A 24,187-nucleotide genomic window follows, 5' to 3' on the forward strand; every position below is an offset into this window, starting at 1 on the left:
TTCATCACTAATGCACAATCATCATTTAATTAGTCTCTCAATTATCTCTTAATTACCTCAACTCGTTGAGGTCTTGGGATTTGACTCGAAACTTGCTTGTGACTTGAAAGGAATGAGTTGGTTCCTCCTCTGGTGAAATCAGCTGCTGAGTTCATGGGTGGAATAAACACATGGCAGGACTTTACTTTCTGACCCTGGATTTGACACCTCTGTTTATGACAAAAGTGCACCTGAAAAAAATCTACATCATGACATGAATTCTGACCTTTGTCACAGAAAGTCTTCTTAGTTGCCTTTTTCTCTATCACGAATTAGAAATCATAAGAAATTATTTATCAGTAAAAAACTTAAAATTTCAAAATTCATCCTTTGAAACCCATTTTAAAATCAGACATTGCATTACCATGTAAATGGTACATTAAAATCATGTTACAAAATATTTTCATTCATGAATTATAAAAAATTAAGTTTGGATAGTGCACTATAATGTCTCTGTTCAAAACTGTGGGTGACAGTTAAGGGGTTAAAGTTAAAAAGGGTTTTGATTGAACGTTAAGAAACTACAGACCTGAAGTTCAGTAAACTCAAAAAAGCTTTGCAGAGAATTACCTTAATTTTTTAAGTTGGTTCAACTTAATTTTCATCTTTTAATTTACAACTTTAAATCTTGCATTCAAACTTCTTTCACAGATTCCTGTATGGCCTTCACTTTAAAAATCAAACAGAGATTGCAAACCATACTGTAAACACAATAAAAAAGACTGTCATTTTTACAGGAAAATATTTATTTGACAATTCTGCCAAGCAACACATTTTCTGTCAGCATGCAATGCAAAAATCGGACTTATTATAGTTCTACGCCACTCATTAAAATAAAATATTATATATAAAATTTTAATAAAATGAAAGGCAAAAAGAGAGGCAAAAATCTTAATCCTTTAAATCTTGCAATGCCTTTTAGGTGCTGGAGTAAAACAACTCAAAAGCTTTTAAAGTGCTGTAGTAACAAAAATTTTCTCAAATTGCCAGAATAACAACCCAGTCAACGCGTGAGATCACGCGGTGATCACAGTGACATCACACCATTCTCATACAGTGATACTCACAGTGTGAGTAAGATGTGAGCTCATTGTGAATTCAAAATGTTGAGCAGGTTGAGAGGAGGCAGTTAAAATATCAGTCACCGGGGGACATTCTACTTCCTGTTTCTCAACACTATCACAGAGATATCAAGACACCCCTCGCTGCAGACTGTAGCGCGGTGACATCAGGTATCTACATCATGTATATGTTTACCGCGCATGCGCAAAGTGACGTATGGTATGTCTATGACACGCGTGCGCATTACGTAGTGACGGTAGGTGTTTTTGCGTCGTGCGTGACGTAACACGTCATAAAAACGCATGCGCATACTTAACAGAATACTCTAATAAAATGTAAAAGTATTAAGAACCCTAAGGTGGAAAAAAAATAAAACAATAAAATGTAATACAGCACATATCCATGATTTTAACCATGTCTCATCTCAGGTAAAATGATACGGAATTACAGAGTTTATTCTGTAATATCTGTATAGTATTTTATTTACAATTTATTAACATTCTGTTGCACTTTACTTCACTGTGTATATTGTAATATTACCCTTTAACGGCGCCTTATATATTTCTTATTAGGCTAGTCAACATTACAAAAGATACCATCAGTCTTCACCTCTAGTGGCGCAGGATGGTAAAACGTGTGATTTTCACATTTTGACGCAATCGACTCAGGTTCGAATCCGCCTTTTAGCAAAGCTTCTTCTCCCTTTTCAAATTTCAAATCACATCAAAAAAGCATTTATTTTCAATAAAAATTAAGGAAATAATCAAAAAGTTGTGAGGGAGGGCTTTATTGTCCCAATAAGGTGATATCCATTTAATAATTTGAATTAAAATTATAATTTACACTCAATAAGTTATTATTGCATACTGTTTTATAATGTACTACAATACTGAGGTACAGGTAATTACCACTGTTTGCAATAAGTAGTTTAAATAGCAGAAAATCCTGCTATCACTTAGTGCAAATAGCTGCTGCCTTTCTTATTTTAATCTGTCCTCTGTCATAGTTCTTGTTTATTTATTTATTTTGGATAATTTTGGACATTTTCCTTTTGCATTGGCAATTCTGCATGTGAAATATTTAAGCCAATAAAGTAGTTTTAAATTCAATTGACTACATACAGTATATTTTCAGTGTCTGCATCCCATTTTATGCATGGTGCCTCCAAAAAAACCAAACTGATAACAGTTTTTTTTTTTTTTTTTTATTATTTCAAAGAACAAAACAGAAAATATAATTGAATATACAAATATAGATTAAGACTTTAGACTATAAACATGACACAGGAGAAAGAAAAAAAAATTGCATCTACTCATTCTGAAATTAATCAATTAATCATCCTGTCATTCCTGACATACCTAGGTGTGCAGTTTTTAAATACAGTATCTCACTGCACCGTAGGCACTGGGTCTGTGAATACGGCAGCCGGCACTCCTGTCTGTATTGTGCAGAAAATGCACTCCAGTTCACAACACCTAATTTACATAAAATAACAAACAATATTCAATCATTTTGAGGAAAGGCAAAAGAGATACAAGGAAAATATTTTAAATGTATTTTTAAATATTATAGGATGGTGTTAGAAAAAGAGTGTTGTTTGCTTTGTCTGTAAAGTACCTAAGAGATTTAATTTATAATCAGCATTAACCAAATAAATTAAAAAAGTTTGTCAAGTCAAAATTTAGGTTGGCTTGGCTTGAGAAAGCATAGCCTGAAACAATTTGAAAGTTTTACAGTTGAGGGCAATACAGTCTATCAGGAAAAAAAACAAAACAAAAAAACAGATAGTTGCGATGAGACAGACAGAAAGATGAGAAGAGAGACAGACACTCAAATACTTTTTACAGTATTCACTACATGTTAAGGAGTTAAAGAACGATCTGTCTAGACATATGAAGTGAGCCTCTTCTCTGAATTTCGTCTCACTGATAATGTCCCTAAAAAGTCATATGAAAATGAAGGTAAATTTAAGAGGTAACACTTTACAATAAGGTGTCATTGGTTAACACTAGCTAATGTATTAATTAACATGAACTAACAATGAACAATACATTTGTTACAGTATCTATTAATTTTTGATAATGTTAATGCAAAAGATGACAAATATGAGAAACATACATACATATACATAACATTATAATGACCCAGTCAACAATTTGATCTCACAGTGATATCACAGGATACTCGTGATGAGGTCACAATGTGAGGTAACAGTGAGCTAAAAGTGTAACTTCACAGCGCCCTCACTGTGAGGTCATACTATGTTCACAATGTAAGGTCAAAGTGCACTCACTGCACAGAGACTAGATACCCAGCATGCATTGCAGCATGAAGCTTTTGATTGTCACCATTGTTGAGATTCATACACCGATTCTTGATGTCTCTATTTCTTTTTAAATGACACTATAGTTCAAAATGTTTATGACTTATGCTTCTAAAATCATTCATAAAATATTACATTTATAGTTTGACCCTGTGCTGTATAAAAAAAGAGCTGTTATAATTAAAACATTCAGATTAATGACACTTCACAAAGACTGCATGCTAAATCTAGATGATGATTTTATCAACAACAACAAACCAATATCACCTGGTTGCAGTCTCTCTTTGGTATTCCTTGCAATAACAAATGCGCTTTACAAACACAGTTACAGCAGCCCAAAAAAATATAATGTTGTAAAGTCAAGGGTCAAGAGCCCAACTAAAGCAAACACTAATCACTTTGATGGTAACATCAAACGAAACAATAAAACATCTCATTTTCAATAAGCGCTTTTGTAGATATCAGAAATAAAGTCAGTCTGGTTAGTAATGAGTGGAGCAGGTGATGCTGTTTGTGGAGTTGTTTAATCTTTCTCTGCTGAGATCATGAGAGATTTAATGTATTATTTTATTTCAGTTGATTTCATCTAAGGCTGTGTCTGGAAGTCAGTTGTATGTTTGGAGAAGGTTCTTATAACAGAAATCTGTTAGCTGGGCGTGCACTCATGAGCTCATCATGTGAGAGCACTGTGATATCTCTGTGATAGTGTTGAGAAACAGGAAGTAGAATGTACCCCAGCGACTGATATTTGATCTGCATCCTCTCAACCTGCTCAACATTTTGAGTTCACAATGAGCTCATATATTACTCACACTGTGAGTATCACCGTATGAGAATGGTGTGATGTCACTGTGAGCATCGCGTGATCTCACTTGTTGACTGGGCTAACAATGAACAATAAATTTGTTACAGTGTCTATTAATTTTTGATAATGTTAATGCAAAAGATGACAAATATGAGAAACATACATACATACATACATACATACATACACACACACACACACACACACAAATATATATATATATATATATATATATATATATATATATATATATATATATATATATATATATGTATGTATGTATTATTATTATTTTTTTTTTTTGCAATGCATGCAATTCATTACTTTATTAATATAAGTATTTCTGCTCTATTTTAATACATCTTTAAAGGCTAATTTTAGGCAAAATAAGACTTTTAAAGACCAGCAGCAGAATCCCTGTCACGTCGAATACTAACACATATCATAAAACATGTCATAAATGTTTGAAATCGCACACATTTGCAATGACACTCTCTGTGATTATGACCAAAGCATCCTTACAATTAAAAGCCAACACAAACGCACATTTTTAAGAAAACAAAAGTAAGTAAATGTTCTGGAAGTGAATGAACCATTATTGAACCTGCGTATTTACGGTAAATACATAGGTAACGTAGGTACGTGACGTCACCGCGCTACTGCGCCTGCGTTTTATAGATATAATTATAGCAACAATTTAATTCTTGATATCAACAATTTAGTTCTTGATATCAACAAAGCCAGTTGATATCTGAAATTGCCCTTGCAACTAGTGAAAATAGAATTACTGATATCTTAAATAACATTTTAACTAGTAAAAATACATTTACAGATATCAAGAAATGCCATTTTTACTAGTAAGAATAGCTATGGTAATGAGTTAATGAATATTAATGAGTTCTGGTCGGAAGAACGTCCAGCAGAAACGGCTCCATTATTTATTTGTTTTGTCAATGAAACATGAAATTACGGCTGGATATATTTATTTATTTTTAATCGTTTTTTTTTTTTTTAAGTAATTTTATCCTGTTTCTTTTTATTGGTCACCAAGTCCTTCGGATAATTAAAGGAAAAATGAACAAGGCATTCATTCAGCTATAACATAAAAAAATAATGTCGTTTTTTCAAATGTTTATTTTTGGTTTCATTACACTTTCTTCTAATACATCAAATAAGAAATACAACCAAAATGAAAAATAAAACATAATACTGCGTCATACAAAGTTTTAACGTTTTGCTGGAATTTATTATTATTTATTTTTTAAATATCGTTGTAGGCCACTTGGACGAGTCGTCATATTGCGTGCCCAAATTCATGCCGGCGATTCTCTTTGTGCAAAGGCGGGTGCAGAATTTATTTATTTATTACATTTTTTTTTTTAATGTACATTTTGATGCATTATAACACCGACACGTTTGATGACCCGACATATTTGCACTCTGCCCAATTCGGCTCGGATTTTCTTGACCATTGGGACCAAACGTGATACACACTGTAATGTCCTAATACTTGTATTATTTTTCATATAACATGTTGTCCAGCTGTTGAAGTATCGGTGGACAAGATGAATGATAAAGTCTATTGAACCCCTTTGTCATGTCTGTCTCAGCCATTTCAATGTTACGTTAAATTTGACACTGCACTGATACACTCTTCTGAAAGTTAAGACATGAACAATTGTAGTGGGTTCGGAGTGGAAATGGACAACGATTTAATAAGAATTATGTAATCTTGCACAGATTTTTTTTTTTTGTGTGTGTGTGTGTGTGTGTGGGGGGTCGTTTTATAAATGTAATTTATAAAAACTTTTGGAGCACTTTTTGTTTGTTAAATGTAAGTTTTTTGTTGTTGTTGTTGAAGTAACGACCAAGCGGCCAGCGGCACAGTAAGCTGATCATAGCCTATGTTTGAACAATTTAGCCTTCACAAATCATCAGGACTTGCCTAAAATAAAATCTATAGAAATAAACAGTTCAAGCATATCACAATGTTAGTTTAAATGTTTGAACTATACTAAGATTTAAATTACTACTTTAAAACTAAATAATTCAAATCAAAAAGAAAACTATTTCATTATGTAATTCGTAAAGATGCATTTCTCTCTAAAGGCAGGTCCAATGAGGAGATGGCGAGTCATTTTTCATCACCGTCTAAAATATGATGAAAATATTCATGAGAGGGCAATCGAATGTGCCGTTCTCTTTTGGCCTCTGTACGTTGTCGTCTATCCACCATAAACATTTATAAAGGGCGGCACTCGTCATTAAATTATGCACATATCCAAAAAGGAATTGTTGATATCAAGAATTGAATTGTTGATATCAAGAATTGAATTGTTGATATCAAGAATTCAATTGCTGATATCAAGAATTCAATTGCTGATATCAACAATTTAATTCTTGATATCAACAATTTAATTCCTGATATCAACAATTAATTCCTGATATCAACAATTGATATTATTAAAATTAATAATTTTAATACAAATTATCATTTACACTCAATACGCTATTATTGTATACTGTTTTATAATGTAGCCAACTACAGTACTGAGGTGCAGATATCGCCCACTATTTGCAATAAGTAGTACAAACAGCATCAAACTACTATTACTGCAAGAAAATATTACAATCATTAATTAGTGCATAAATATGCAATTTTCACTTACTGTAAATAGAATTCAATGTATTCACTGTTTTCAAATAGCCGAAATCAAATTCTAAACTATCAGCCATTTCAACTGGAAGATGAAGCCTGTGATATTAATTTCATTCACTAGAGGGAGCTAGTGAAAATTATGGCAAGCCGTTTTGACTTTTATTCATTCTCAGGATATGACTTCTTGATATCAACAATTCAATTTTCACTAGTTAAAATGTTCATTCTTGATATCAGGAATTAGATTTCCACTAGTAACAATGGTTATTTTTGATATCAGCAATTACATTTCCACTAGTAACAATGTTAATTCTTGATATCAACAATTAGATTTTCACTAGTTAAAATGCTAATTGTTGATATCAAGAATTAAATTGTTGATATCAAGAATTAAATTGTTGATATCTGTAATTGTATTTTCACTAGTTAAATGTCACCATAGGCTGCCATTCAAAAACAATTGTTGATATCAAGAATTAATTTCTTACTAGTAACAATTTAATTCTTGATATCAGAAATACAATACTTACTAGTAAAAATGTCTATTCTTGATATCAACAATTTAATTGTTGATATCAACAATTGAATTCTTGATATCAAGAATATAATTTCTGATATCAACAATTTAATTCTTGATATCAAGAATTAAATTGTTGATATCAAGAATTTAATTGTTGATATCAAAAATTACCCTCCCAATTGTTGATATCAGAAATACATTTTCAGATATCAGAAATGAACATTGTCACTAGTGACAATTAAATTGTTGATATCAAGAATTAAATTGTTGATATCAGGAATTTAATTCTTGATATCAAGAATAGACATTTTTACTAGTAAGAATTGTATTTCTGATATGTGCATTTAGAATTGTAACTAGTAAGAAATGCGTTTTTGATATCTGTAATATGTTTAAATGTTAAAAGGGCGACAAAACTATGTATTGCTGATATCAACAATTGAATTCCTGATATCAACAATTTAATTCTTGATATCAAAAATGTAATTCCTGATATCAACAATTTAATTCTTGATATCAGGAATTAATTCTTGATATCAGGAATTAAATTGCTGATATCAACAATTGAATTGCTGATATCAACAATTGAATTGCTGATATCAACAATTGAATTGCTGATATCAACAATTGAATTGCTGATATCAACAATTCAATTGTTGATATCAGGAATTCCTTTTTGGATATGTGCATAGTAATGAATTCCTTTTTGGATATGTGCATAGTAATGACGACTGCTTATAAATATTAAAATAAGAGCGTGACGTTTTTATGTGCTGGAGAGCTGTGATGAACTGTGAACAAACTGGCAATGGCAGAGGAGGTTTTGAGGCAAATTGAAAGACAATGTTATGCCATTGAAAGGGCATACCACAATGGCTTTTGTGGTCAAGGGCATCTACATGCCATAGAGGCATGTCTCAGAAATTTATCAAGAGTTGCCAGTCTATTAAGAACAGAGACAGCGGATGAACTTAATGACTCACTCATCGACCTAAGGAGGATTTTGCTGGCGCAAAATGTAGAGCAAGACCAGGCCTACTCTGCCGGGCGTGTATATTCAGGTGAGTAAAAGTGTTGTTTTCTTCCCCATAGAAAACCGCGCTTAACGTGGTTTATAAGACGACAGTATATAAAAAGACCAAATTTTAGATTTTATTAAAAATATATAACGTTACTAGCCTATGAACAAGCAAGCAACGCGGTTATTAATAATACAATTTTTATTAGTATTAATAGTATTTATTAATACCGAATTTGGACCTCCAATGTCACTGTTTTAGTACATTAAGCCATATTATGTGTTGTAGAATGTCCCAAAACCTTGCCTTGAACAATCACTGCATTTCTTTATACTGGAGTCCAAGTTCAAAATACAACTCTATGAACCGCTACGTGAACGTACGGCGCTGTATTAACCACCACAAGCTGTAAAGTAAACGGGACGTGTTTGTCCGAACTCAACTGGTTTTGCGAGAGAACGCAAAAAATGTGACAAATATTTTTTCCTACCACCCCGAATTTTTTTCCACTATGAGTGTTTCGGGATTTCGTCGGCAGACAATGACAGTGCCAATGACATCCACCATAAATTATAATAATAATAAACATTAATAATAATAATTACATTTAAAAAGCAAGGGAAGGGAAAAAACAGAACGAGCAAGAAGTGATTCAAGAAGTACAAGACAACCAAGAAGAATACTAAAATAAATATTTTGAGATAGAAAGTCAGCTCTCTGTTTCTCTATTTATTGTTTTAGATACTAGAAGCTCTGAAACATTTTAACATACTTACATTGAAATAGGCTATATTACATTTTTTGCCATTTGCTAGTAAACTCATTGAACTCAGTATTTATTTATTTTAACCTGATCTCTGAGCACTTTTATATTGTAGAAATTTTGAACAATGCGTATTATAACTAGGGTTGCAAAAGGGCTGAAAATTTCTAGAAACTTTTCTTGGGAAGTACTGGGGAGTTTTGGAAATATCCCCAGTTGGAAACTAAACTGGAATTAATTGTATAATTTATACAAATAGTATCATACACAAACATAAATAAAAGCATTTTGTTTGGTGATAAACAGACATGCATGAAAAAGATTTGTTTAACTTTCATGACATGGAGGATGCACAGTGTGTGTGTGCAGGGCGTGTGGCCTCAATAGCCCTGCAGTAATAGTGTTATGTTCATGTAAATGAGGAATGCACAGGGTGAAATTCAGCTTAATATGCATTAGATCCAGTTGTTTTAACCAAGATTATGCTGCACAATTTTTTTTATAATTACATTGAAGTGCACTTACAGGCAAACCTGCAATTTTGAGAATTTCCAGTTTATTCACACATATTATTGTTAATTACCATGAAAATATTCCAACTTTGAAAATTCCTAGAATTTTGCAACCGTACATACAACATAAAAAATGAGTTCAATTGCATTGACCTTGATTGCAAAATAAGCTCTACAAATTACATATACTTCATATTTAATTTAATGATTTTAATTGTGATTTACATTTGTACTTATCAATTAAAAAAAATTCATAAAAACAACAAAATTTGCCATTCATTGCATTTTTGCAAATTTTCATTTCAATTAAACAATCTTGAACAGAAAATGTCTTCAGCGTGTAGTGTTTTGAGCACTTTGAATCAGTGACTGAACTTGCAAAGCGATCTGATAATTTTTTTGGATTATCAAAATCTGTTTCACCCATCACTAATCCATTCATTGACAGCAGTGTCTGTTAATTGTTGTTCAATTGTTATTTGTATCCTTGTGTCCTCTAGGTGTGCGTGGAAGACCTTCCATTAATGTTTCAAAGCAGCAAATAGAGTTTCTAATGAAACAAGGTCACACCGTTAAGCAGATGGCCAAGATTCTGGGCTGCTCGTCTTCATTTCTTTATAGGAAAAGTAAACTGCTCGGAATTCCTTTACGAAAACTGCAAACACAAGTGACTGAGGAAGAGCTCACACAGCATGTCACAAGACTTCACAGTCTCTATCCCAACACAGGAAGTGAGGTGTGTTAGGCAAAGGAAAGTCAAATTCATTATTGTGCATCCATAATGTCAAAATAATGTGTTTTTATTATTATTTCTTAGATCATGAGGGGACTGCTACGTGCAGAAGGGCTGTTTGTCCAGCGACGTAGGGTCCGCGAAGTCCTCACCCACATCGATCCAACTGCAGCTGCACGCAGGTGGAGTAGTGCCATTGCCAGAAGAGTCTACCATGTTCCTCATCCAAACAGTTTATGGCACATAGATGGAAATATGCGTTTGATTAGGTAATGCATTATTCATCCCCACCACAATAGAGTGGGGGAACTACGTCAGAACCAGGAATTGTAATTTGCCACAGGTTCCTTTGAGATTTTACTATGGGGTTTTATAATGGGGTTTTTCAATTTATGAATAAAATAAAGCATGTGGTAAACATAACTTGACAATACCTTTATGTTTTGTTCTACAATGTACACTGCACACACTCACAGCCCAAATGTTCTTATCTAGTTACTTATAAAAAACATACGCTTTAAAAATTTGTATTTTGGGTATGGATGTATGTAATTCACGTTGTATAACAAAAAGTAAAAGTATTGTCAAGTTATGTTTACCACAGGCTAAATTTTACTCATGAATTGAAAAACACCATTACATAACCTCATATGAAAATCTCAAAGGAACCTGCTGTGAATTATTCTTCCGGGCTCTTATGTCATAGTTCCCCCACTCTATACAAAGACATATAGGGTAGTTGGACTGGACACACTAAATTGCCCAAAGGAGTGAGTCCATATGAGAGTGTCCTAGGCCCTGTTTACTCCTGGTATTAAGATGTGTTTTGGTTGATTGGATCAGAAGTGGATGACGCTAAACACGGGTGTAAACAGGGTGTTAAACATTTTTTTACTTGTCCACGTACGACCACTTCTAGAGGTAGTTAAAAACGCATTCAACTGGTTTGCTTTCATAGTGTAGACACTCGTGATTTAATGCCTTTGAACAGCCACAAAAGACCACCTACTCCCCGCCTACTGATCTTCACGGCTGGTCCCTCCAGAGCTGGTCCATCCACGGCTGGTCCCTCCAGAGCTGGTTTGTCCACGGCTGGTCCCTCCAGAGCTGGTGCATCCAGAGCTGGTCTGTCCATGGCTGGTCCCTCCAGAGCTGGTTTGTCCACGGCTGGTCCCTCCAGAGCTGGTGCATCCAGAGCTGGTCTGTCCACGGCTGGTCCCTCCAGAGCTGGTGCATCCAGAGCTGGTCTGTCCATGGCTGGTCCCTCCAGAGCTGGTCTGTCCACGGCTGGTCCCTCCAGAGCTGGTGCATCCAGAGCTGGTCCGTCCACGGCTGGTCCCTCCAGAGCTGGTGCATCCAGAGCTGGTCTGTCCACAGCTGGTCCCTCCAGAGCTGGGCTGGTCCCTCCAGAGCTGGTGCATCCAGAGCTGGTCTGTCCATGGCTGGTCCGTCCACGGCTGGTCCATCCAGAGCTGGTCCGTCCACGGCTGGTCCCTCCAGAGCTGGTCTGTCCATGGCTGGTCCCTCCAGAGCTGGTGCATCCAGAGCTGGTCTGTCCACGGCTGGTCCCTCCAGAGCTGGTCTGTCCACGGCTGGTCCCTCCAGAGCTGGTGCATCCAGAGCTGGTCTGTCCATGGCTGGTCCCTCCAGAGCTGGTCTGTCCACGGCTGGTCCCTCCAGAGCTGGGCTGGTCCCTCCAGAGCTGGTGCATCCAGAGCTGGTCTGTCCATGGCTGGTCCCTCCAGAGCTGGTCCGTCCACGGCTGGTCCCTCCAGAGCTGGTGCATCCAGAGCTGGTCTGTCCATGGCTGGTCCCTCCAGAGCTGGTCCGTCCACGGCTGGTCCCTCCAGAGCTGGTGCATCCAGAGCTGGTCTGTCCATGGCTGGTCCCTCCAGAGCTGGTCCGTCCACAGCTGGTTCAAAGGATGTTAAAATCGGCAGTTTTTGCAAAAAGTGAAAACTTCCAGTTAGCAAAAGACACAGATTTATTATCTGTTGCATGTGCAGCAATGCATAAAATAATTACTGTTTGTATGTAAATAATTACAATTCTATTTATTTATGGCTTTTTAGATTTTTTCCCTCTTTTTCTTCAGTTTACTGTTTGATAATTATTGTGTTTTTTCTTAGTCTAACGGGTCTTCTGATATCTAAATAAAAATGCTTCCCATGTGTTCCCTGTCTAACAAAATTTTAATGTTTGATTGTAATCATAATGCAAAAACTTCTATTTACATCTAAAATATCTAAACCAGTGGTTCTCAAAGTGTGGTACGAGTACCATTAGTGGTACTCAGGCTCCCTCTAGTCGTACGCAGAGGTATCACTAAGTTAAATATAAATTAATGCTAAAACACAATACATTTTAATTAAATTTTTATTTGAGTGAAGTTCTCTTTACATTTAAGTACAGTACAGTTTTTATTTAACTTTTAGGTACAACACATTCACTGTGCAGTGTTAATGTTCAAACTGTGTATTTACTATGTTTAAGGGGCTGACAACAATAAATATTCTTATTAGGAATAAAACTGCCTCATTTTTTAATTGTGCAGAGCTGTAGCTGAATAGCTAGGCCTACTATGCTACTGTATTTTAATGTTGGTGATTATGGTGGTACTTGGAGAGCCAAATGTTTTCTGAGGTGATACTCTGTATAAAAAGTTTGAGAACCACTGATCTAAACCTTGACAAAAAGTATTTTACAATGCCTAAATATATACTTAAATGCAAAACCCAATCAAATGAAGAAATCATGTCCAAAAGCCTCTATACATGTATATAGGGAGCTATGGCGGTTACACGACATGACATGTTTTTATTTAATGCCACCAGATGTCACAATTCACACTTCAAAAAATGGATTTTAAATGCTCTCACTATGTTTTAATGTGAAATAGTGCATTTATTGATAAATAAATTATTTAAAAAAACATTAATTGTAATGGATAAGATAGTAATATAAATTGTATAAATATTGCATAGTATCAAAAAATCCCCTCAAAATTATCAGAAAAAAAATGTATCACATTGATTGAAAAAATTTCTTCAGTCACTTTTGACCGCGAAGGAGCCGAGTGTGCCTCCTAAATGAAGAGGTCCAGAGGGTTAAACGAAAGCTGCTGCTCTCCATATGTTTTTCCATTGTCTCCATTGTCCATTAGATCTGAAATATACATTTACCCACCCATATTCTCACAAATACTGCTGTAAACATACAGGGAGCCATGTCAGCTGATATTATTATTACAGGTTAAAATTCACAATTTAAATTAATATAATGTAGGTGTTTATAATAATGTTCTAATATTTGTAATCACATGTGTAAAAATATAAATATATAATATATTTAATTTTTTGCTGTCAATGACAGGCCTAAACCAAACACACAGGTAACAGCACAAAAAAAACACTCTACGACAAATATTGTGTAATTATTGTTATCGACAAAATCCCTGAAAGTGTCAATAAGTCAAATTTTGTCAAAAATCACACTCCGCTAATCTACAACACAAGTACTTCATCATTATCTATTGCTACGACGCAGGATCTGCCCCCATTTTAATTTATGGTTAGGAGCTACTAGTCCTTTTTAACTTATTATAGATGCACTTTTTTGGCTTAATTAACCTCGTGTTGTTTCTATGCTTTATTTTATTCAAGGTGGGGCTTTGTTGTACATGGAGGCATCGATGGGAAATCTCGCCTTATAACCTACCTGGGCTGCAACACAAATAACCGTGCCTCCACTGTGCTGACCCAGTTTGTGAAGGCAACATGTCTTTATGGGCTTCCTTCGCGAGTGCGATCTGACCATGGGGGGGAAAATTCACAAATTGCCCTCTTCATGAATCTCGTTCAAGGGGTGGAACGGAGGAGTCACATAACAGGAGAATCTGTTCACAATCAGCGCATAGAGCGCCTTTGGAGAGATGTTTTCCTACATGTGCTTCAGTACTTCTACAATTTGTTCCACAGTCTGGAGGATTCTGAGGTTCTTGATCCAGATGATGACGTACACAAGATGTCTCTGCAAATTGTTTTCCTGCCAGAGATACAAAAGAGATTGGATCTGTTTAGGAATGGATGGAATCACCACAAACTGAGAACAGAAAAAAACAAAACACCTGTCCAAATCTGGACTGCAGGCATGCTTTCCAACATGGAGGCAAACTGCAGAGCCATCAACAATGTTTTTGGTGAAGATCCGTACAGCACACACACTCTAGAAGAGCTTTTGGCACAACATGGCATAGACAACTTCCCTGTGACTGATGACGACGAAGATCATTTTCCAGCTGTAGTTGTGGACCAACCCAGAATCAATCTGAGCCATCAGCAGCAGCAAAACATTTTGCAGGCAATTGAGACCATCTCAGATGCTAGCGCTAAGTATCAGACGTGCTGCAGAGAAATTGCAAACATATTACAAGATGGCTGAGACACATAATTTTGATACAGCGTGTTTGTTCTTGCAACACGCCCTTAGCGTTAGTGTTAAGACTCTTCATAAATGTCAGACTTAGACCTTTTTGTAGGATGTAAGCTGACAAGCAAACATGCATTCATTTGTAATTTAAACATCACCTTCTACATTGCTTCAGAAAAATGTTGTTGATGTATTCTGACCGACTTGCTGATTATCTCAAAGGAATCCTCCCCTAATAAAATATCCAAAACACTGTGGTATTTCATTCAGTTGTGTACTTACATTATTCCAAAACTTCCCAAGGATTTGTTAATCTAGAAACATTCCAATTGTAAAAATCTTCATCATCTTCTTCTTCTTCTTCTGGTGTTTTATGGCGGTTTGGCAAACCCACAAAAAAGTTAATTACCGCCACCTACTGATCTGGAGTGTGGAGTGTACATAGATTTGGAAGAAAGAAAAACAAAAAAAAACAACAAAAAAAAACCTAGATTCTATCTATGGTTCCTGTGTTTTTCAGGTATTTCAAAAATATTTCATGTACTCTTGATTGCCTTGGCCCGTTTCCTAACAATACTTTTAAAGAAATATCAACTCCCAACCTTGTAAAAATCTGCTCGTCCCTGTTCGTACCATGGTCATGGTCGCCTATCAATGACGTAATATCCGCGCTATCCTCTGTAAAGTCTACAAGCGTGGACAAAAATCCCGCTGCACAGTTAAAGTAAATCCATTACGGCTGGAATGAAAAGTGTTGACAGCAGCATTAAATTTATATCTGATCAATGATTTTGCGCATTATAACCAATCACACAGTTGAGCTAACGAATGCAATGGCCAATCAGAAGCGTCAGATGAGTCAATGCTGAAACGCTGAAATTCTCTCATCATAAAAAAAGTGCAAATGCATTTTGTAAGTAAGAGATTCATTCATCAAACAGTGTACAGAGAGCTTTGCTGATAACAAGGGGAGTTTTTTTCTAAAGTGCTTAAACTCGCTCTAGATCGAAATCAGTCATAATGTTAAATGTTCTTTGCTCGCTTTCTCTGTAAAAGTTATTCGCTGTTTGAATAACTGGAAGGTGTACAGGTAATAAAAAAATTATTCATTATCTCATCTGTGAACATGATTCATGAATTCCATACATCTTTTTCCACCCCTCTTCATAGCGTCATCAAGCTTGAAGCTTCGCCTTTGTTATTGTTTTGAACATGCGACCTCTAGCGGCAAAAACTTACAAATTGTGCCTTTAAATGCCTTCAGGTAAATACTAGTCTGATTCATGCTCTGACAAAATGTTTTCAGTTGGATTACTACACTCCAATATAAACAAAGAATTCAGACAAATGCAATCCTAAATTGATTCAGGTTTTATTGTTGCATTTATGAAGGGATACATGAAGATGTCAGATGGATCACTGTTTTATTCACGGTTGTGTACTTTTCCAATTTCAAGGAATTATAATTGATGTTGATAAATCGAGTAAATGAAATGTGTATTTACAACTGTAAACAAAAAATAACATCAAAGGTAAAAATAGTACAACAATAACAGTACAACAATAACTGTAAAAACCGTAACAGTAAAACTTATTTGAGATGGCATAAGAGTGAAGAAGTGTTAAGAGAATTATTTCATTAACTTGTGAAACTGTGATGAAACATGAAGTATTTCGTTCATCACCCTTACATGAACAAGGTACATGAATTATTACATTTACATTTACATTTACATTTAGTCATTTAGCAGACGCTTTTATCCAAAGCGACTTACAATTGGGGAATACATAGAGCGATTAATCTTGAAGAGGCAATCAGACATACGAAGTGCTTGCAACACCAAGTCTCAGGCATTGTTCAAATAAATACAAACTACCAAAGGAAGGAATAAGTAAAGATAATTTTTTATTACATGGTGCCGAAAGTTGGCGACTGCAAAATACCTTCGGTCATGTAGGTTCTAAAAGATTCGTAAATACTGTGAATTGGAAGTCGAAGAACAATAGCACATGTGTTGGCTTCTGGAAATACTCTGGTGTCTTGATCAGTTGTATGAAGAAATTCGATTTTTGGCTGATGGGGGAATCCTAGTGGAGGCACAGATGAGGCTCCAGAAGCAAACTCCAGTACCATTGGCAGTGTCAACGGATTGCAGTCACCTTCTGTAAACACAGATTAAAGAACATTAGGGATGCCATTAGTAAAGACATTCAACATCAAACTGAGAAGAAAAATGTAGTCAAATAATAGACAATAACTAGATAGAGTTAACCAAGACTAATTTTAATGTTGGCTTAATAAAGCCTGGCCAGAAATCCTGAAGTTTTAATAGCCTGGTGTTTTAAGGTTTTAAAGCCAGACGCACAAAGAAGCAGAATAAGATTTAAAAGCAATATCAGATTCAATATATTAAAAAATATTTAATTGGAAAGAAATGTAACTTTACAAGAAATTAGTCACTCAAACCTACATCACATGCAAATTCCATTTTTACCACAAATTGGTTGTAATGTTTGAATAATAGAGCATTAAAAACACTACCTTCTACATCAATTAACCAGTCTCTCCAGAAACATACTGTCTTGTTTTCCAGCTGCCTTTTGTTGCTACCAAGGGGTGAGAAGTCCACCTCAAAAAGAGTGGACAGATCTTTTGCCTCAAGCGGTCTGACTGCATTGATGAACAAGTCCTCAAAAATGTCAGGATGGTTCTTGAGCTCGTCAATCAGACCAAGAGTTTTGAAACCCTCTTCAAATCTGTCACAGCACATTTAGTCTTAATGAGATATTTGTCACAACCAACTTTCAATTTACTACATTTTTCATTTGCAAGTCATTTACATGGTTCTCATGATGGATACTTACTGTCTGAGAGCCAAATTGGTCCGCCCATTCACAAAGTATTCTGCTGCAGATTGGACCAAGGAATCACTCTCTTCAAGAGATGAGATGTACCTAAGCGCTCCCATCATGTTCAGACTGTCTCCAGCGTCTGAGATAGCAGAATTTGCGTTTTCAACAGAGTCTGCTTCTTTAATCTACAAGTAAATAATTAGAAAATTGTTATGCCATGAAATCACAAACCATTCATTGCAAATGACAAAATAAAAAAAACCCTGTGTAGATGAGATAAGTATAAAGTTAAAATAACCTTTGAGAGTTTTTCTCTGAAGCTGCTGTCAGCTATTTCCTCAAGGGAAACAGGAAGTGTACATTGACCACACAGTTGCATAAAGAGACGATCAGAAAAAAAATGAGGGCCAACTCCACCATGAACTACGCACACCGCAATCATTTTTGCAATGGTCATGTACAAGCCATTCTCAAGAGCTGAAAAACATTAAGAAAAATTCTATATAGTGTATATTTTTTTATATTTAATAAGAAAAACAGAAAACCAAATAAGATAATCCTCACCATGAGTATCAAGAGCCAATAATCTATTGTCTTCCGGTCCTTCAAATATTTTTGACCTCTGGATTTCCCTCATTAGCAAGCGTAGGAATTCCCTGGTTGGTCCGCCTTCATCTACTTCTCCTTCTCCAACCCCATCAGAGTCCACAAAAATCACATCCAGCCTTGCTTCTGGATTAAAGCGCCTTCGCTTGAAAGCTTGCAGGCTACCTTGTAATATGTTGTCTCGACATACATTTATTTGATTGCTTGTTGGACAACATGAGAGATCAACTCTGCTATGAAGCTTCTTCAAAATCATCTGCAGATCAACTCTAAAACACAAAAGAGTAAAATATTTTAGCTTGAATGTGTCTGGAAAAGTTTAGCGTTTAAAATTCCTTTGAAATATAACATAACATACTGATCAGAAATAGATTCACAATTGTCAGTTGTTACAGAGGATGGCTGAGTGGGAAGAGAGTGTTCAGGTGGCCAGTGATATGAGTGAGAAGGTGAAGGAGCAGGTGACCAGTTTGGGGGTGATGGGGAAAGAAAATCATTCAGTGGCAAAGAAGTAGTTGGTTCATGTGGTGATGATGCAAGCTGGTTGGAAAAGGATGAGGTGAAATGGACTTCACCAGAATTCCCTTGAATGCTTGCATCGTTCTGTTTACCTTCACTTTCCTGTAAATAATAAAAAAAAAACCTAAACCTAAAACAAATTCTGAAACTATACATATAAGGGTTACTTACATGGGCATCTAGTGGTGAAATCCAAACAACATAAAGAGTTGAATGACCCTCGATATTGTAATCATTAAGTATTCCTGTAAGGTTATTTTCAAGATGTGCAGATGATGTCGCATCTTGAACATAAAACACTTCACTGGACAGATCATCCTGACCAACAAAGTCAAATAAGATCTGTAAATAAGCACATGAAATATAGATAGATTACACTTAATAACATTATTATACAATTATCTTTCTTCATCAAGGCTGTTTACTATATTGTTACCAAAACATAATTTAAAACATGAGTGTTTTCTATCCTTATTGTCTATCTTTTTATTAAAAATCAGCAGTTGTTTACCTGAATTGTCTCCGACAAGATGAATTTTCGAATTTTTTCAGTTCCATTAGGAAACTTGAATTTGATGGGCACACCATCAATGGGCTCCTCGTGACTTGCAATCCTCCTCCATCTGTCTTCAATTGCCTATTATGCAACCAAGGTTACGTGAATGCAGTATATTTTTTACTTCAACAAAACAAACCATTAGTTATATTTTTTTAAATAACATCTACCTGTAGTCGTCTATTCTCCTGTGCCTCTAAATATTGGCGTCTCATCTCCTGTTTATGAGAAAAAGATTTGTGGATTTTATTTAAGTAGAAATGTGTATATCATAGAACTAGTATGTTCAGGAAAAGCATTATAGAGCAGTTTAGTGTCTATACTCTCAAATAAAATGTTTATTTTGTATTTCAACCATCTAAGTTTCTTACACCATCTAGACCTTAATGCCAACTCAGAAAATGTACATGCCTTGTGAAAGAATTCATAGCCCTTCATTTTTTTTTTTACATTTTTGTTATGTTGCTGCCTTATGTTAAACTGCTTTAAATTACTTTTACACAATCTACACTCCATACACCATAATGGCAAAGCCTATTATATAAGTATTTTTCTGGGACAGTTGAAATTTAGCTCAGGAGCATTCATATTGTTTGTAGATGTTACTATACTCCGAGGGGAGTTAAACTGTGGCAAAATCAATTGAATCGGTATGATTTGGAAAGGCACACAGCTGAAAATGCATATCAGAATAAAAACCAAGCCCTGAAGAAAAGAAAAAAAAAAACACATGTAGAGCTCAGAAACAGGACTGCATCAAGCCACACATCTGGGGAAGAGTTTAGAATAAAATTCTGCTGCATTGAACGTTCACAGAAACATGCCGCCTCTATTATCCATAATGGAATAAGTTTGAAATAACCAGGACTCTTCCTAGAGCTGGACTATTGGCCAAACTGAGCAACTGATGGAGAAGGGCTTTGGTTAGACTGGTGAACAAGATGCTGATGGTCACTCTAGTTGAGCTCCATGATCATATATGCAGATGGAAGAAACCTACAGAAGGACAAACATCACCACAACACTCCACCAATCTGTGCTTTATGCTGGTGTAGCCAAACTCAATCCTCTCCTCAGTGAAGACACATGAAAACACACTTGGAATTTGCATAAAAGCACCTAAAGGACCCTCAGACTGTGAGAAACAAGATTGAACCGCAAATTGATGAACCTCAATTCTAAGCATCATGTTTGAAGGAAACCAGGCTCTGCTCATCACCAGCAGAGTACCCCCAAAAGTAAAGTGTGCTGGTAGCGGCCTCATGCTGTTGGCTGTTCTTCAGCGGCAGGGACTGAGGGACTCGTCAGAGAAGAAAAGCTCAGTGCACCAAAATATTGAGATAGCCTTAATGAAAACCCGGTCCAAAGCATTCACAACCTCAGACTGGACAGAACATTTACCTTCCAACAGGACAATGACCCTAAGCACACAGCAAGAGTGGCTTATAGACAACTCTGTGAATGTCCTTGAGTGGCCCAGCCACAGCCTGAGCTTGAACACACTCAAACATTTCTGGAGAAACCTGAAAATGTGTGTCTGCCCCCCATCCAACCTGACAGAGCTTGAGAGGTGAAGAGATGAGAAGAATGGCAGATAATTGCCAGATGATGATGTGCAAAGCTTGTCACATCACACCCAAAAAGACTTGAGGCTGTAAATGTGCTTCAACCAAGTACTGCGTTAAGGGTATAAATACTTATGCAATGTACTTATTTCAGTTTTTAATTTTTAATAAATTTACAAAGTTGTCACAGTTCTGTTTTTGCTTTGCCATTATGGTGTATGGAGTGTAGATTGATGTGAAAATAAATAATTTAAAGCATTTTAACGTAAGGCTGCAACATAACAAAACATGGAAAAAACTAAGATGTATGAATACTTTCGCAAGGCACTGTACTAAAGGTCAAATGGGTTCATTCTTAAATAAAAATGTCTTTCACACAGGACTCAATTGTTTTGTACCTGGTCAAAAACACAATTTCCCCAAGATTAGGGAAGAGGACCTCAACATTTAAAAACAGTAGCTAGTGCAGTGCAGTGCAGTGTATATATGACTTAATGCAGGATTTTAATAATGTTCTTGATCAAAGACTGTTTATTGAATGTTTTAATATGGTTACTTACTTTTTCTCTGTCTGCCATTAAAGACTGTTCAAATTCTTTGTCTTGTTCTTGCCGTAAAGATCGCCACTCCTGCAAGACCTAGTATCAATACATCAAAAAGTATCTGAATTAAATAAATATTATGAGAAACAAATGATCAACACAGACTCTGTACATACTAGTTCAAAATGTTACAGGTTTAGTCTTGGTTACCACTGTGCTGTCTGCAGTGTCCTCTGTGTTGCCACTAAGCTCCTGATTTGTAAAATCAGTAAGGTCAATCACCACAGATGGAGTTGCCTCAGAGTTGGTTCCTGGTTCAGATTCATTTTGTGATGAGCACAAAGGAGGTGCTAATTCCTGTGCGGGTAATTGTTATCATTAACACCACAACACAATTTTGCATTTAAATATTATCAAAAACAATTATTACAAACCTGGTATAATTCTACTAATGGCAAAATGTACAGCCTACTCCGGCCAAGAGCTTGCTTTAATTCTTTGACAGAAGCAACCTGAACTTTCTTTAAGTTCTTTCCTCTGTCAGCCTTGGCTAACTCATATCCAATCAAATTCAGGCTGACATCTGGGAAACTTTGACAGATAAATTGTTTGAAATCTGCCAAACTCCAGTTCATTTGGATTTTAGCCACTTTTTCTTTACCTGAGTCATCCACAGGGCTACCTAAAAACAAAGAAAAAAACAACAATAATAATTTTATTATTACTATAAAAAAGACAACTTTGCTAAACAACATTTGATGATTTGATTATTTTCCAAGATTCATAATTCGCTGTGCTATTACCAAATCCAGTTTGTGTCATTTTTTTTCGTTCTGCCACTGTAGGTAGCTTTGTAAAGGTTGGGCCAGGAAGCAAAAACAGGCCAACATTCCAACAAAGGTTTTTCGTCTTCCAGCTATACCTTTAAAACAGAAAATAAACAGTGTGAATATATAAAATCAGAAAACTTTCTAGGCGTACATTTTACCAGCTTGACATCCTAAAAGGAATAACAAGAAAAGGAAAGAGCTATTTTGTATTTTATTTTAATGAATTATATATATATATATATTTATATATATATATATATATATATATGTGTGTGTGTGTGTGTGTGTGTGTGTGTGTGTGTTTATTTTTGCTTAAGAGATGGGAAACAAGATTTCTGCTTAATTTCTAAGTTTTTGTTTGTTGTTTACAAATCTGTTTATGTGCATCATGATTTAAGTCTTCATGAAGTCAAAATTTACAATATTTACTTAGTTTGTACACATCACTAGTCTTGTGGTAAACCGGTGTTTAGTTGATGCACTGAAAATATGCCTCTGCTCTGGAATGGCATTCTTCTCACTCTGAATCACTGGTTCAAAGCAAATGATTCGCAAGGGTTTCGAAGCTTCACGAAGCATGTTTGAAAGAAATCCCCACGCACAGTTCTGTTTGTATTTTTACTGTACACTACAGAGGTTGCATCCTACATAGCATCAGCCTTTGAAATGAGACAGCGACAGTGTTTTTTTTTTTTTTTTTTCATCACCGGTGTGTTTTCTTGTAGGCCTACAGCTGGCGAGCAAGATGCTTTAGAAATAATGCGCCCCTGGTCAAGATCGACCAGTTAGCGAATTCACAACATAACGATTTTTAAAAATCATTTTCAGACAATTGTGGGAGTTTCATTTGCACACAAAATTCTTGACATAATACACTTCAAATTTCTACAACAATATAAAAACCAACATCCAATTTTCATGAGATTGAATGAATGGAGAAAAAGCTAAATGTATGCATCCCCATGCTTATGAATGGGGGGGGGGGATATTTTCGAAACTAAGAACCGCAAAAGATACCTTACCTGAATGTCGACCGACGAAACAGCCTCCTTGTAGCAGCAAGCAAGTTCTCGTTCGATGAACCTTGTATAAGTTCCATTCTCGCTCTATTTGCAACATTAAAAATTCTATCAAAAGCAGAAACTGCCGCATCTACCGTTACCTGCTCTAATGAAGCAGTGTCTTCCTCCATCTTGTACCAACAACTACCTAACGTCACTGGCGCCAAAAGTGAGCATAGACTGATGGGAAAACCATTAGGCTCAGCAACAATTCAACATTCACTAGTTAAAATGCTAATTCTTGATATCAGCAATTACATTTCCACTAGTAACAATGTTAATTCTTGATATCAACCATTCAATTTTCACTAGTTAAAATGCTAATTCAAGATATCAAGAATTAAGTTACAGATATCAACAATTTAATTCTTGATATCTGTAATTTTATTTTCACTAGTTAAATGTCACCATAGGCTGCCATTGAAATTTAATTGTTGATATCAAGAATGCAATTGTTGATATCATGAATGCAATTGTTGATATCATGAATGTAATTGTTGATATCAAGAATGTAATTGTTGATATCAAGAATGCAATTGTTGATATCAAGAATGCAATTGTTGATATCAAGAATGCAATTGTTGATATCATGAATGCAATTGTTGATATCAAGAATGTAATTGTTGATATCAAGAATGCAATTGTTGATATCATGAATGTAATTGTTGATATCATGAATGTAATTGTTGATATCAAGAATGCAATTGTTGATATCAAGAATGTAATTGTTGATATCAAGAATGCAATTGTTGATATCAAGAATGTAATTGTTGATATCAAGAATGCAATTGT

General features: G+C 35.4%; 2 protein-coding genes across 2 annotated transcripts; both read right to left on the minus strand.

Moving 5' to 3' along the window:
* Positions 1–11,451: 11,451 nt before the first annotated feature.
* Positions 11,452–15,161, minus strand: LOC131536813 (uncharacterized). The gene is made up of 4 exons (XM_058769947.1): positions 15,022–15,161; positions 14,562–14,838; positions 14,153–14,479; positions 11,452–12,347 (listed from the first exon to the last, which is right to left on the minus strand). Exons 3-4 carry the CDS (start codon positions 14,211–14,213, stop codon positions 11,452–11,454), a joined length of 957 nt encoding a protein of 318 aa, XP_058625930.1. The 5' UTR covers positions 14,214–14,479; positions 14,562–14,838; positions 15,022–15,161.
* Positions 15,162–17,005: 1,844 nt separating this feature from the next.
* On the minus strand, positions 17,006–23,526 carry LOC131536818 (uncharacterized). The gene is made up of 13 exons (XM_058769961.1): positions 23,497–23,526; positions 23,357–23,440; positions 22,166–22,186; positions 21,715–21,861; positions 21,523–21,600; positions 19,353–19,478; positions 19,013–19,183; positions 18,681–18,943; positions 18,281–18,591; positions 18,015–18,193; positions 17,729–17,901; positions 17,443–17,620; positions 17,006–17,026 (listed from the first exon to the last, which is right to left on the minus strand). The coding sequence occupies exons 1-13, from the start codon at positions 23,524–23,526 to the stop codon at positions 17,006–17,008; spliced, it is 1,782 nt and encodes a 593-aa protein (XP_058625944.1).
* Between the last annotated feature and the right edge of the window lie 661 nt (positions 23,527–24,187).

The sequence above is a fragment of the Onychostoma macrolepis genome, chromosome 01 (genome assembly GCF_012432095.1).
Source record: "Onychostoma macrolepis isolate SWU-2019 chromosome 01, ASM1243209v1, whole genome shotgun sequence".
In the NCBI taxonomy this organism is placed as follows: domain Eukaryota; kingdom Metazoa; phylum Chordata; class Actinopteri; order Cypriniformes; family Cyprinidae; genus Onychostoma; species Onychostoma macrolepis.